We start from the raw sequence: 16,082 nt of genomic DNA on the forward strand, positions 1-16,082 counted from the left end.
ACGAGCTTCTTGGATAGATATCTTGTCATCTTTCATGATTTCAGGGAAGTTTTCTGCCAACAAATCTTCAACAATTCTGTCTGTATTTTCTGTTATCCCCCCCTGTTCTGGTACTCCAATCACTTGTAGGTTATTCCTCTTGATAGAGTCCCACATAATTCTTAGGGTTTCTTCATTTTTTAAAATTCTTTTGTCTGATTTTTCCTCAAATAAACTGGTTTCAAGGGCTTTGTCTTCAGTCTCACTAATTCTGCTTTCCATTGCCTCAATTCTGCTCCTATGACTTTCTATTGAGTTGTCTAATTCTGAAATTTTATTGTTAATCTTCTGGATTTCTGTTTGCTGTCTCTCTATGGATTCTTGAAGCCTCTTAAATTTGTCATTATGCTCTTCTCTAATCTTCTTAAGTTCCCCTGTTGCTTTGTCTGTGTGTTCCTTGGCTTTTTCTGTGTTTTGCCTGATATCCTTCCTGATCTCTTGAAGAGTTCTGTTTATTAATATTTTGTATTCTACCTCTGGTAATTCCAAGCTGTCTTCTTCTGAAAAATTTCTTGATTCTTTGTTTTGGGAGCTTGCTGAAGCCATCATAGTCTGCTTCTTCATGTGATTTGATACTGACTGTTACCTCTGAGCCATCAATAAGTTATTATATTTATTTATTTTATATTTGATTACTGTGTCCTAGCTTCTTGTTTTGTTTTGTTCTGATATGCCCAAATAGACTGGTCGTGTGAGCCACTTTGCTTATTGGCATCTTTGAAGCTCTCACGTTCTGTCACCAGGTGGTTAGAGCTGTTACTAGGTATGTGAGCCCAGTAGTCTGTTTACTTTCCTTGTGTGGCTTCAGCCCAGGTGTCCAGGTCGTCTGTCACCGAGTGTGTAGTACATGCTCTCACCTACAGTCCTAGATGGGCAGGGCTACATAAGGGTGATTGGAATAGGCACAGGTATCAGGCTGCAATATGTGGTTATGTGCTGAGCAAGGTAGGGGGCTGATGGCTGCAGCTGAGTGCCTGGGTGGAAGGCGTGTCCCTGTTCCGTAGAGCACATAGGAGGATGGGTTTTGCAGCCGGACTTTGGGCATCCAATGCTGTTGGCTGTAAGGACTGGAAGGCACCACTTATTCTCAGACCCGGTTGTGGGTGGCTAGATCGAGGTGGGTAGAGCCACCAGTCCTCAGGCCCCTGATGTGTGTAGGTGAGGACCCTTTCTAATGGGCAAGGCGATGTCAGATGTCACAAATCTGCCACTCCCCCTTAGCTGTTGCAGTTGAAAATAGGCTTCAGGTATATACCCTGTTGTACTGTGCTAATGAGGGCCTAGGCTGTTGAAATGGGCCCACACAGGTCTATGCAGGGGTGAAAGGCACTCAAAGTCCTTGGACCCTTTATGCCTATGCCTAGGCAAAGGAGCCGTGCTTGCCCTGAGTTCCCGGTTTAGGGGAGCTGGCAGATTATTTTTTCCTGTTTGTTAATTTGTTCCCTCTCCAAAGCTGGGAGAATGGCTTGGGGTGCTTGACAGGTCCCATTTCAGGCCCAAGGGTGAGGCAATTGCTGAAGGCAGACTGGATCAGAGCAGAGTGGGGAGGGAGCCGGTAAATGGGAGAGAGTTACTTCGCAGAGGGGGAAGGTTTTTTTGATCCTGCACAGTAGGTTGGACGCTTGCCCTTAACTTTCGCAGGTTCAGTGCCGCTTCTCCCTGGTTCTGGAGGCTTATGCAGACCTCCGCTGCTCGGTTTCTTCCAGTGTGGAAAATGCATCCCACGTGCTATTGCTTGCCTCAGCCCATTTGCGACGGCTGATCCAGCCTGCAGGGTGCTGGCCAGGTCAGGTCTGGCAAATCCTCACTGCTTCTGAACTGTCTCTCCCTCCCTCTGCCGCTCAGTCTGACCCCTCAACTTTGTCTTTGATGTTCGGGACTCGTAGATTGTCATACATAATCGATTCACTTGTTTTCTCGGGTCTTTGTTGTAAGAGGGACCACAGGAAGCCTCTGACCACTGCACCGTCTTGGCCCTGCCTCCCAGTTTCTAAATATAATTTTATCATTGTATATCTATATACTTGAATTATTTCTTGAATTATTCTGAGCAATTAAAAACCAATTGTGAATAATATATACTTGAAGAAGAGAAAAGTTCTGTTCAAATAAAATCAAGAAATAATAAAAAACCAAAAAACCCAAACCCATTGTCATTGAGTCAATTCCCACTCATAGCAACCCTATAGGACAAAGTAGAACTGCCCCATAGAGTTTCCAAGGAGCAGCTGGTGGATTCAAACTGCCGACCTTTTGGTTAGCAGCCAAACGCTTAGCCACTATATTACTTTAGTTTAAAAAAATATTACATTAAATACCTTGTTGGCTGGGAAAACTTCAATGTAGATTTAGTTTTTAAAGAACAGGATAATCTCCCAAGGGATTCTAATACATTTCTGTTTTCTTGCAATTTTATTAGCAAGAAAATAACCAGGAGAATTTGTCCTCCAGAGGGGTAGGCTCCATTCTGGGTGCACAGAAGACTGTCTTCTGAAAGTTTAGATTCCAGAGGGCATTGCTTTTACATTTCTTATTCAAAATCATAAAGTTCACTTATTTCTTAGTTTCTCCATTAGTCTCTGATGCAGTGATGTTTAGTATTACGAATGTGGACTGAACCATAGTGGATACAATTGTTCTTGTTTAAAATACTGAGTCACAGAGAAGGCTGAGTGTTATATGCCCATGGCTTATAAACACAGACCATACTGTAAAGCATGCAACTCAGTTGGAGTATATTTTGCTTTGGAAAGCCATTTGTCTCAAGTGTCTTTTTGTGTTTACCATTCTCTGCATTCTTGTTGGGCATTTTATTATTGATGTCCCTCATCAATGCCACGGGCATTCTCTTGTTTTCTTTTGATGGCATTCCCACGAGGTCATGTCACAACCCATCTCTTTCCCAGATTGCAAAGCTGCACAGTTGGTATGTCTTTCTTGAGCTGTTTCTCTGTAGTCATGAGATGGGGGTTAATGCTGGTTCTTGGCAAGCGTATAGATGGTAGTGAGCTGTCAGTTGGTTGCTGCCTGATCAGAGAGCTTTAAGACTGAGACAGGAGGAATATGGACAGGGCTAAGGCAAGGGAGGAGTCCCTGGGTGACACAGATGATTAAGCACCTGGCTTCTAGCCAAAAGGTTGACAGTTTGAACCCACCCAGAGGCACCTCGGAAGAAAAGCCTGGCAATCTAGTCTTGAAAAATCAGCCATTAAAAATTCTAAGGAGCACAGTTCTACTCTGACACAGATGGGGTCGCCGTGAGTCAGAGTCGACTTGACGGCAACTGGGGGATAGAAGCAAATGCAGATGGACAACAGGCTAAAAAGAAGAAAACGAGGCAATTGTTCCTGTTCCTATTCCATGTCCTCTAACACTTTGGGCTTTCCAGCCAGCCACATGAATTGTGTTATTACTATCCAAGATGGACAGTATATCCTAATAGAATATTTTCATTAAGGAGCAATAATAGGTGAATGCAGTTAATTGACTTGGCCATTATTTTAAGCAAATTTTTGTTCCTTCTCAGCATTCTTTGATGGTTACGAGGGTGGGGAGGGAGGGTGAGGGTTATTCACTAACTAGATAGTAGACAAGTATTATCATAGGTGAAGGGAAGGATAGCACACACTACAGGGGAAGTCAGCACAACTGGACTAAACCAAAGCTAAGAAGTTTCCTGAATACAACCAAACATTTAGAGGGACAGAGTAGCAGGGGCAGTGGTCTGGGGACCATGGTTTCAGGGGACATCTGGGTCAATTGGTGTAACAAAGTTTATTGAGAAAATGTTCTGCATCACACTTTGGTGAGTGGCGTCTGGGTCTTAAAAGCTAGTGAGCGACCATCTAAGATGCATCAATTGGTCCCAGCCACCTGGAGTAAAGGAGAACGAAGAACACCAAAGTCACAAGGAAAGAATTAGCCCAAGAGACAGAATGGGCCACATAAACCAGAGACTTCATCAGCCTGAGACCAGAAGAACTAGATGGTGCCCGGCTACCACCAATGACCGCCCTGACAAGGAACACAACAGAGAGTCCCTGATGGAGCAGGAGAAAAGTGAGGTGCAGAACTCAAATTCTAGTAAGAAGACCAGACTTAATGGTCTGATTGAGACTGGAGGAACCCTGGAAAGCATGGCCCTTGGATTCTCTATCAGCCCAGAAATAAAACAGTGTCCGAGGCCAGCTCTTCAGACAGGGATTGGACTGGACTGGGGGACATAAAGTGATACTTGTGAGGAGTGTGCCTCTTAGCTCAAGTAGATACAAGAGACTAAATGGGCGGCTTCTGTCAGGAGGTGAGATGGGAAGGCAGAGAGGGTTAGGAGCTGGTTGAATGGACATGGCGAATCGGGTGGAAAGGAGAAGTGTGCTGTCACAGTAAGGGGATAGCAATTAGGGTCACATAACAATGTATGTATAAATTTTTGTATGGGAGACTAACTTGAAATGTAAACTTCATTTAAACTACAACAATAAAAAATCTTTGTTCCTTCTGGATCGTCTTTTAAAAATCTTTTTGTTTTGCGCTGGCTCATTCTTTTAAGCAAATCTTTTTGTTCCTTCTGGATCATGTAAAATGATAGAAAGGGGAAGAAACTGATCTAGGCAATTACGTGTGGACTAGTTTTCTGTTTGCAGGGTGACTAGGAAGCAAAAGGGGTGGAGGAGAAGTGAGATTAGAACAATCAAAATGATCCCAAAATAAAACTTAGTTGATCAGTCAAGAGCTTTGAGGTTTTCCTCAAACAGGGAAACGAGGAATTTTTTAATACCTTTCAACCATGAGGAGGGGATTGGTTATATAAATTACAGTACGTCCCTACAATGGAATGCTATGCAGTCTTTTCCAAGGTTGAGTTAGGGCTCTATGTTTTGACATGGCAAGGTATCCAACACAGAACATTCTGTTTGTTCTAGTGTTTAAGCAAATAATGTATAGTGCATAAGTGGAAAAAAAGCAAAAAACCTGAAAGTACAAATACCAAATTGCTAACAGTATTTACGTCAGACTAGGTATGAGGATTTGCCGTTTGGATGATAAACACACTTTTGCATTCTTAAAATGTTGTTAAATAAATGTGCATTACTTTTTATAATCAGAAACAAAACAATAAAGACATTTGCAGTTTGAGAAATAAGTTTAAACAATGTTCAGTGGCTAAGTCTGGCATCTCCTTCCAAAAGATCACAGCCATTGAAAACGCTATGGAGCACAGTTCTACTCTGACACAGTGGGGTCGCCATGAGTCAGAGTCAACTCGACAGCAACTTTTTTTTTTTTTGAGGTAAGTTTCTTAAAAAGCAGAGAAGAAAGGGGTTTTACTGCAGAGTTTGATTATAAATCAGGCTAAGGGGAATAAATAGGAAGCTCAGCCTCCTTTAGAAAACAGAAAGGAATGCTCCCGCAGAGCCAGCCTTCAGGATAAGACATGTGGAGTTGGGCTGTTAGCCATTGGCGTGGGTTTCCAGCATCTACCACCCACCTCCTTCCCCAGGGTTGCACAACTTGAACACCCTTTGCTGTGTCTTTGTATCTCCGCCTGCAACTCATGCACCTGGTATATGTTCGAGAAATGATGGTGGGAGACCCAGCGAGTGGTTTAATATGGGGCAAAAGGAGTGAGTGAGCTATGAGCAAGTAGCGTTACTCCCAGAGGACTTAAAGCCTTTCTAGTAAAGTCTTTGAGAGGAAAAACTGAATTAGGAGAGCGAAGAAATATCCTCTGGCATCCACCCAAGTGTGTGTGTGTGTTTGGTTTGCCATCCTCCGGATTTTCTTAACCAGACTGGATTTATGTTAATTTTGATCGGTTACGTCTTTTCTTATGTGCCTCCCTTGTGCATTTCAAGCCATCTGCCATCACAACCACATCCTTAGAGTAGATTTTGTCCTCCTTTCTCCTTCCTGCCTGACTTTGTTTGCTCTGTCCCCAAGTTGACTGGTGGACAGACTCCATACTGGGCCCTGCCCTTCCTACCTTGAACTCTGCCCGCACTCTGTTCCTGAACTTCTCCTTTTCCACTGATGGTCCATGGAGTGACGTTCTAATTTCTAGGGCTGTGTCTCTCAGTGGAAGCACAGCATCTCTTCTTGGCCAGAAATATAATACATCAATAGCCACGAAAACCAAGTGTGGGAGGTGAGATTGCAAATGGCAGGTTGTCCCAGGTTCTGAACTCTTGGCCTCCTGGTGAATGCTATGTACCCTCTTCCTAGAAAGACATACACACTTGAAACATTGTGTGGATCGTTCCAGAGAGTCCACAGACCATCTGAAGCCCATTTATACTGCAAAGGTTATATACATCCCGGCATCTTGGGAGCCAAGGCTCAAAGAATGAGCTCCCTGGAAACTAGAATGCAACTAAGTAAAAACAAGGATACTTTTAGCATTATCTTAAAACTATTTGGAAGCTCAACAAACTGAAGACAAAGCCAGACTGGGGTATTGCAGTTAATATTACGATGTTAGAACTGGAAGGAGCTGCTTGTTTGTTAATACTTCAACTGTTGGTGTATAGATATATAACCAAGTAAATTGTAGACTGTCTACTTTGTGTGGCTCTTAAACATTTGGGCCTAAGTCATCTAGGTTTAGGAGTGTGTGTGTGTGTGTGTGTGTGTGTGTGTGTGTGTGTGTGTGTGTGTGAGAGAGAGACAGAGACGGCATTTGTGAGTGTGTGTGAAACAGCTCATAGAACTTACATTTTAAAACACATATAAACCAAAAGAAATAAAGGATTTCATCTCCAAATCATCTTTTATATTCTTTGTTCTTTTTCATGGGTCCCTGGGTGGTGCAAATGGCTTGCAGTTGACTACTAACCGTAAGGTTGGTGGTTTAAATGCACCCAGCAGCTCCATGGAAGAAAGTCCTGGCGATCTGCCTCTGTAGAGATTACAGCCAAGAAAACCCTATGGAGCTCAGTTCTAGTCTGTAACACATGGGGTTGCCATGAGTCAGAATGGACTTGGTGGCAATGTGTTTGGTTTGGGTCCCTTTTCGCATCATGGACACTAACCTTTTAATGTTTCTGGTCCCTTTGCAGGGTGGACAAGCTTCATTTATACCATATCTGGAGATGTGTATATTGGTAAGTTGTACGTATGGTGCTTTGGGTTCAACTGCAATTTCATGTAAACTCCTGAAGGGGAGGAAAGGTAGGAAACTTGTTACGTGTTTGATGACCACACGTCCTCCCCTCCCACACCAGCCCTCTCTACATCCTAGCACAGGTATGCCCGGAGAGGGAAGAGAAGATGAACCCCAGTCAGATTACCAGCCATTTTACTATGGCCAGTGTGCCTACAAAAGATGCAGACACAATTGTGTGGGTTGACACCTCACTAAGAGGTTGCACTCCCCATCCTGATAGATGCAGCTATAACGGGCGCCAGGGGGAGAAGGAATCTGTCTGTCTTCTGGGGGGTGAATTTGGAGTGAATTTCCCAGGCGCCTCTGAGAAATCTCAAAATCTGTTTCTCCTATTCTGGGGGTTGCATGTGTGTTGCTTGTTGAGGCTAGTTCTAGAAGGGTTGTTGGAGACCCCACCAACCCTCATTTTACTGATAAGGAATGTGAAGTCTAAAGAAGATATTGAAACAGCCCAGGGTTACATACTGGTCCACCGCCATCTGTCAGTTTGTCACACTGTGGTGACTTGCATGTTGCTGTGATGCTGGAAGCAATGCCACCAATATTTCAAATACCAGCAGGGTCACCCATGGTGGACAGGTTTCAGCGGAGCTTCCAGACTAAGACAGACTAGGAAGAAAGGCCTGGAGATCTACTCCTGAAAATCAGCTAATGAAAACCCTATGGATCACAACAGAACATTGCCCAGCTCACTTGGTTTGGACACATCACCTGGAGGAATCAGTCACTGGAGGAGGACATCATGTTTGGTGAAGGGGGACTCTTGGTGAGATGGATTGGCAGAATGGCCGCAATGAAGGACTCGAACATGCTGGCTATGGTGAGGATGGTGCAGGACCTAGCACGTTTCGTTCTGTTGTACATGAAGGTGCCATGAGTCAGAGCTGACTTGTTGGCAGTTGTTTATATATTGGTAGATCCAGGACCAGAACCAAGGAGTTCTCAGTAGTGCTCCCGTGTCCCACCCACCACAGGGAACACACCATCTCACTTGTCTGCTAAAGTCTAAACCCTTTGGCCACCCCAGCGACAGAAGAGCCAGGGAAGAGAAGGGGCGGGAGAGTGAGACTTACCAAATAGGCTGGCTCCTGCCTGTGTCTACCCCCACCTTCCTATCCTCCTGAAGCAGCCAGTGGTGCCAGGAAAAAAGCTCTCTGGGAGATTGACATAAAACCTCGAAGCAGATGCTGTTGGCACCCCACCCTCATCTCTGGCATCTTAGCTCTTCAGTGCCCACTGGACAACTTCCAACTGCAGGTACGTGCAGTGCTGTGCACGTGGGCTTTCCTGAAAACCAGGGAAGGCTGCTCCACCCCAATCAGGGCAGGGTGTAAACCCTAGAGAACTAACACTCCCGGAAGCCACCTTGACCCTCAGGTGGGACAACTCTGAGGCCTGTGTGTGAGGCCTTTTCCTAGAGCTTTCTGTGAGCTTGTGCTCAAGCTGCCCTCAGCAGGGGTGTACTTGATAACACACCCTTTATTGGGGGCCTTCCCTTTCCTCTGTAACTTTCCCAACTCCTGGCTCACATCCCGGATAAACTTCTTGTACTTGAACCTGCAGGTCAGGCTGTGCTTCTGTGAAAACCCAAACTAAGAGAGCCACCCTCCCCTCCACTCCCTCCGGTGGACAGTGATGGGTAGTGTGGATGGGCAGTGAGGCAGAGCATCCTACTGCTCCAGGATGCAGGCCAAGGATCCCCATTTCTGAGGCTTTCGGGGGTTTAGTGCTCTCCAGCCCCCACCTGCAGGCTAGCCTCCTCAGCAATGAACTGTACAGTCTTTGGAGTCCCTGGGTGGTGCAAACACATGCTAACTGAAAGGTTGGAGGTTTGAGTTCACTCAGAGGCACTTTGGAAGAAAGTCCTGGCAACCTCATTCCGAAAAGTCAGACATTGAAAACCCTATGGATTAAAAAATCATCTGTATGAGACCAAACTGTCAGCAGTTACTTTAAAACAAAGATGAGACGGTAAGGGAACAGGGAAACTAGGTTAATGGAAACGGAACAACTGGAACAGAAATAATGAGAATGTTCACACATTGTGAAGAACGTAACCAGTGTCACTGAAGGATTTGCATAGAAATTGTTGAATGGGAAACTAAACCGTGTAAACTTTTGCCGAAAACACAATAAAGTATCATTTTTTAAAGAAAGAAAACCCTATGGAGCACAGTTCTACTCTGACACCGATGGCAACTGGTATACATTCTTTAAAAGTGGTGTTCAACTGCCTGAAATTATGCTTCTGGAAAATAATGGCAACACATACCCATGTACTTTGGACTGACTTCTAATACGGTAGAAATGAGTTTAGTTCCTTTTTCTCTGAATAGCATTTCAATTACAGATCAGAAGCACAATTTATTTTAGCATTCAAGAAAATGTGAAAAAAATGTAGTAGTATTACAATTCCATGTGCCAAGTATATTAACTATATTAACCATCTGGGAGAGATGAGGCATCGTTTGTTTTTATGATCTTTCGTAAACCCTGAGAATCACATAGTACTTTATAAAGATGGAGAGAAAAAATATTTTTATGGAGTTAGCACCCCTAACTGTGGCACAGTGGTTAAGAGCTACGGCTGCTAACCAAAAGGTCAGCAGTTCAAATCTACCAGCCGCTCCTTGGAAACCCTATAGGGTAGTCCTACTCTGTCCTATAGGGTTGCTATGAGTAGGAGTTGACGGCAATGGTTTAGCACCCCTAACTTATGATTTCAAGAGAAACAAAATAATCTGCACAAATGGAAAGTAATAAAGAACAAAATTCTGAGGTGGTGAAGATACCAGAAATGTTTGCATAAGAATGAAAAAGAGGAGAGGTCAGCAAACATTTTTCAAAAAGGACCAGATAGTAAATATTTTGGCTTTGGGCGCAGGATAGTCTTTGTGGCAACTACTCAACTCTGCCCTTGTAGCACAGAAGCAGCCCCAGACAAATACATGGATGGATGAGCGTGGCTCTGTGCCAATAAAACTTTATCGCCACTGAAATTCAAATTTAAATTTCATATACTTCCCATGTGTCTTGAAATACTATTCTGCTTTTGATTTTTTTCCCAAACATTTAAAAATGTAATAACCTTCCTTAGCATGTGGACTGTATAAAAATAGGCAGCTGGCAGTGGGAGTTTGCCAACCCTGAGAAACAGCAAAGCTCCCCATTAGTTTTGGTTTCAATGACATTTTAGAGGATGAAGGGAAGAAAAATGAACAAATAAACCTCACAATGTGTTTTAATCAGTAATTGTAGCCTTGTTTCTGATAGACCTCGGTCCAAGCAGTTAACAAATGAAAAACGCTGCAATTCACAGTGTAAACATGACCTACACTTGCCCTTGTTGCTCTCCAGGTGGGGCAGGATTTCCACATCATCTTTACTCACTGGCCTGGTCCCCCCTTGTGACTCTGGACCACAAGTGCAAAACATGTGGCAGGAGATGGGGTCACGGTCTATAGCCTTGGAGCGAACTTGCATCTGTCCAGAATAAACTAGACCATGGAGAGAATCCAGCTCACAAAACTGGCCTCTTAGGGACTCTCCTTTAGCCAGTGAGTGACCTGCCAAATGACCTCGTTTGAATTTTATCTCCTTTCCTTCCTCTTATCCACCCTCCAGAAAACAACAGATGAGTTGCCGTCAAGTTGATTCCGACTTATGATGATGACCTCATGCGTGGCAGAGTAGAACTGTTCTCATAGCGTTTTCAATGGATGTGGCCTTTCAGAAGCAGATCTCCAGGCCTTTCTTCCAGGGCACCTCTGGGTAGACTCGAACCACCAATTTTTTGTTGTGTTGTTGCTGTTGTGTGCTGTCAAACTGATTCCAACAGAGTATATGACAGACTAGAACTGCCCCCATAGGGTTTTCTAGGCTGTAATCTTTGTGGGAGCAGATCGCCAGGTCTTTAGTCCCAAAGAGCGTCTGGTGGGTTCGAACCGCCAACCTTTCAGTTAGCAGCCAAGCGCTTAACCATTGCGACACCAGGGCTCCTTTTTTGGTTAGTAATCGAGCACTTAACTGTGTGTACCATCCAGGGACTACCCACCCTCTCTAGGGGTGTTAATGAGAAAAACAAAAGGACAGAACCAAATAGCCAGAGAAAAAGGAAGGACAAAGCAAAAATAGCCATTGAATATGTACTGATTTATAAAATCTATAGAGAGAATAAGGATCCCTGCTGGTGCAGTGGTTAAAGCGCTCAGCTGCTAACCAAAAGGTTGGCGATTTGAATCCACCAGCCGATCCTCGGGAGAAAGATGTGGCAGTGTGCTTCCGTAAAGATTTACAGCCTTGGAAACCCTATGGGGAAGTTCTACTCTGTCCTGTAGGGTTGCTATGAGTTGGAATCGACTCAGCGACAATGAGTTTGGTTTTTGGTTTATAGAGAGAATCCAGAAAAAGCTTTCTAACTTCACTGCCTCAATTTTATCCTTCCTCTAAAACCAGTGGGGCACCAGCCACCCACAGATGGCAGGAATAGATAAGCAAGCAATTGTCTTTTTCAAAATGTGGAGCGCCTCCGTTCTGTTGCAGTAGATGTTGTATATCTACTTAGTGTATTGGGATGGAATAAATAGGCTGCAGTTTGGGTTGAGAAAATAATCTGGAGAAATTACATCAAATGGAGATTTAGGAGGGCTATTAAAAATATTAATTGATGCACAAAGTGCTTAAAAGGTGGACGTTGGCAGATTCTGTTTGAGTACAAACAAGTGGAGTTTTGAACATTAGAAAATGCTGGCTATCTACTAATTGTCTAAGTTAGACATTTTCAAGTTCAGGGTACATACAGTGAAGACGTGTAATTGTGCTCTATTGAAATACCCTGAAGAAGACAAGGGGTTAACAACTAAAATAACCTGAGTAGCATTAGCACATTCTTATTAAAAAAAAGTATTCATTTGAGATGTTTTATGCTTTTCAGGGATCCTCTTAACTTTTGATATATGTGTTTTTCAACAATGGAGAGCCTTCTAAGCTGACTGTTGAATTTAATAATTGTGTGAGAGATTGAATAATTGTGCACGAAAGAGAGAGCCCTTTGACAATTCTCTTTTGCCGGGGCAACAAGTCCTTTAACCAGCCATCAGCTGAAATCTGCAGCATATGATTTTTTTTTTTTAAATCAAAAGAAAATAAAACTACATGGTCAGAAAACCAATAGGTAGCAAAGATAGTAGTAGGGAACCCGTTTGCTGCAGCTGTGATGAAAATGAGGTTCACATGAACAAAGTCATCAAGAGGGTAGAAAGTTTGTATCTTGTATCCCTGAACCGAGGTATGTTTTATCATCTTGAATGCCAGTCCCCTAGAAAAACCAATATCAAGTATACCATTAAAAAAAAAAAAAAAAAAAAAACTCATTGCCATTGAGTGGCTTCCAACTCATAGCAGCCCTACGGGACAGAGTGAAACTGCCCCACAGGGTTTCCAAAGATCGGCTGGTGGATTTAAACTGCTGACCTTTTGGTTAGCAGCTGAGCTCTTAACCACTGTGCCACTAGGCCTCCAGTATACCATTAGTGCTTAGAAAATATTGTACAGGTAGTCTCCAATTTATGACGTATTGGAGTTACAACAAACCACACTAACCCAACTGTCAGGGGTTGTTTTGGTACATCTTATCGTTAGTAATGTGTACTACATACAACGTTGCAGCGTGTGATTTGCTAATGTCATCATATCTGTAAGTTTATATGTGATGTTTCCAACCCCCAAAGACAAATACAGATGGGATTTATAAAGATACTGATAATAAAAGGCAATAATAATGAAAACTAAAAAATAAGGTATTCAACTTACGTCAGAACCAACTTACAATGGAGTCCTCGGAACAGAACCCCGTCTTAATTCGGGGACTGCCTGTATTTAGAAATCTCAAAATATTTGTCTGTGGTTATTGAACTGAGAGCTAACTGGCTTCTGCCAGTAATAAATTGTTTCACACTTATTCATGCTTAGTTTGTGCTCAACCTTTTGCTTCTGGTTCCGGGTAGTATAAAGAAATTTGATATGGCTCATGGATTTTACAGTAAAGTTGAGGAAACACATACATGCAGTAGAAGCTCTCTTATTTGACCTCTCCTTACCCAACTAAAGAGTCCCTGGTGGCACAAATGGTTAAGTGCTACGCTACTAACTGAAAGGTTGCTGGTTTGAACCCACCCAAAGGTGCCTTAGAAGGAAGGGCTGGTAATCTGCCTCTGAAAGGTTACAGCCTTGAAAACCCAACGGAGCACAGTTCTGCTCTGCACACATGGGGTGGCCGTAAGTGGAACTGACTCGATGGCAACAGGTTTTTTGTTTTACCCAACTAACTAGATTAACCCGTGTTCTTTAGTCCTTGATGAACACCTTGAGTGAGGCACCTGGATGCCCAGGAGGACCAGCTCTTTCCTGGTCTACCTGCCATTGCTACTTGCCCCAGCTGAACTGTAGTGGACCTACAGGCAGTTGTGCCTATTCTCATCTGTTTATGCCAGTTGTACCTGTAATTGGAAACCCTAGTGGCATAGTGGTTAAGTGCTACGACTGCTAACCAAAAGGTCGGCAGTTTGAATCCACCAGGCGCTCCTTGGAAAATCTACAGGGGCAGTTCTACCCTGTCCTATAGGGTTGCTATGAGTCGGAATCGACTTGATGGCAACGTTTTTTTTTTTTTGTTGTTTTTTAACCTGTGATTGCAGTTATATAGCTTCATTAAACAATATGTAAATTAATAAGTGAGAAAGAGAGTTGATAATTCTGGAATAACTGAGTCAAACGATTTGTAAAAGTGAATTGCTAAAAAAAAGTTGCCTTTGATATAGTATGGGAGAGATGATGGTAAAAGATTGAGGGAAATCATAATAATCTAGAAGGATTTAGGTGGTACATTATGGGCATGCTTTATAAAGAAAGACCGTGCTTCAGTCAGCAGGCACACCTTGACTGTACAGTAGTCTCCGACTTAAGACGGGGTTTCGTTCCGATGGCTCCTTTGTAAGTTGGTTCTGACTTAAGTTAAATCCCCTTTTATTTTTTTAAATTTTCATTATTATTGCCTTTTATTATCAGTATCTTTATAAATCGGAGCTTTGAACCTCCATGAGTGAACATTTGAGAATGATAACATCAGTAAATTAAGCGCCGTAACATTGTATATAGTACATATTACTAACGATAAGCTATACAAAAATAAATAGATGTTCGTAAGTGTGGTTCGTCATAACTTGAATACGTTGTAAATCGGGGACTACCTGTATTTCCAAAATTTGGCAAGTGAATGCACATTTATGCTTTAAGTGTAAATAAAATGTCTGAGGCAGTTTAACAACCTTTTTCGGTTAACAATCTTTATTGCATCGGGTAAGAGGCTTCAATCGTACATATAAAATTGATTATACCAAAATCTACGACGGAAGCACCAGAACAAACAAAGAAAAGGGAACTATGGCGTATGGGGAAAGGGTGCGCAGCAATGAATTGCACACTGAACATGCCCCACCAGCTTTAAAATATGTTCTAAAGTCATTTTGCCCTTTTATGACTATTTAGGCAAACAAAAAAATCTGTGCAATTTCATTGTTTTCAGTTAAATTTTCCTTTACTGCACTATTAGACTTAACATTCTTGGCACGGAGTCTCAGTGGAAACTACTTGTTATCTGATTTGGCTCTATTTATAACTGAAAGTAGTCAGGAACAATGAAGTATATTTTTCTTTGAGACTTATTTTAGGTTCAGGGGATAACAAGATGGGGAGAATGTCATAGAAATGACCTGGAAATGAAGATGGAATCAGTCTTTGCTATTCTGTGACCCTGTTTGAAACATGTCCTATAATAATAGGGAAGTTAAAGGGACATGTTAAATGATTAACTGGCAGCCTGACTCTGGTGTCTATGAGAAAGGTCTATCTTAGGGTAGGGAGGTGTGGTGGTGAAGAGCTCAGGCTGCTAACCAAAAGGTCAGCAGTTCAAATCCACCAGCCGCTGCTTGGAAACCCTCTGGGGCAGTTCTCCTCTGTCCTGTAGGGTCGCTATGAGTCAGAATCGACTCGACGGCAACGGGTTTGGTTTTGGTTATCTTAAGGTGGAGTGTTTCAGATGGCCTCCTTCGCATCAACACTGCAAGTCTTCTCGTATATCAGCAAGGAGATCAGGCAGAAATTGCATCCCATGTAAAGTTAGAATTAGAGGCCTTTGGACAAGCGGAACTCTTTGTTTGCAAATTAAGATTTTAGTCAAGCAAGCTACCCTGATAGGAGGTGCAGAGAAATCCCAACTCAGCATTATTTTTGAGATCTAGCTTTTGCCAGCTTACTCATTAGAAAGTAATGGAGAGGTTTTATAAACAGTTTTGGTCTATGTATCATGAAACGTTCTATGCGATAAAAGTAGGGGCCAGGAATGGACCACAGGGATAATGGGTGCTATATATGAATTAGTCGAACAGAAGGACATGGCTCATTGCTCCCAGGGAATCTCAGTAAAGCACACTTAATAAAGTGCTTCTCCATATCACAGTTAAAAATAGTACCCAGTTCTCAATGAGATTCTTCTTAGACTCCCAGACCTCTTTTTTTCTTGCTTGAATGAGAAATCGATGGATTTCTATCGTTCACCTCCATGACATTTGTCATGACATTTGTCACCCTGAATCTTTGATGGAGGAGAATACTTCCATGGTGTGCTGGTGGGCCATTATTAATTTATTTCAACAAGTATTTATCGATCACCTACAATTGCTTAGCACTATGGGGAAATCCAAAGAAGTGCAAAGCAGGTTCCTTGCATTCGGATTATTCAAAATCCCTTTGGGGAAATGAACTATATACTCATGAGATAATCATAGAGTGATTAAATTTAAATAAGTTGGATAGCTATTGAACA

At 42.7% G+C, this 16,082-nt stretch overlaps 1 protein-coding gene across 1 annotated transcript in view; it reads left to right on the top strand.

The window, feature by feature from the left end:
• The window catches only part of PIR (pirin), a 133,221-nt gene that overhangs the window by 103,371 nt on the left and 13,768 nt on the right, over positions 1-16,082 (top strand). Inside the window, exon 6 of the mRNA XM_004386326.1 lies at positions 7,095-7,139. Coding sequence (XP_004386383.1) covers positions 7,095-7,139 — 45 coding nt within the window. The remainder of the gene's footprint in view (positions 1-7,094; positions 7,140-16,082) is intronic.

This window comes from Trichechus manatus, unplaced genomic scaffold, assembly GCF_000243295.1.
Source record: "Trichechus manatus latirostris isolate Lorelei unplaced genomic scaffold, TriManLat1.0 scaffold00162, whole genome shotgun sequence".
NCBI lineage: Eukaryota > Metazoa > Chordata > Mammalia > Sirenia > Trichechidae > Trichechus > Trichechus manatus.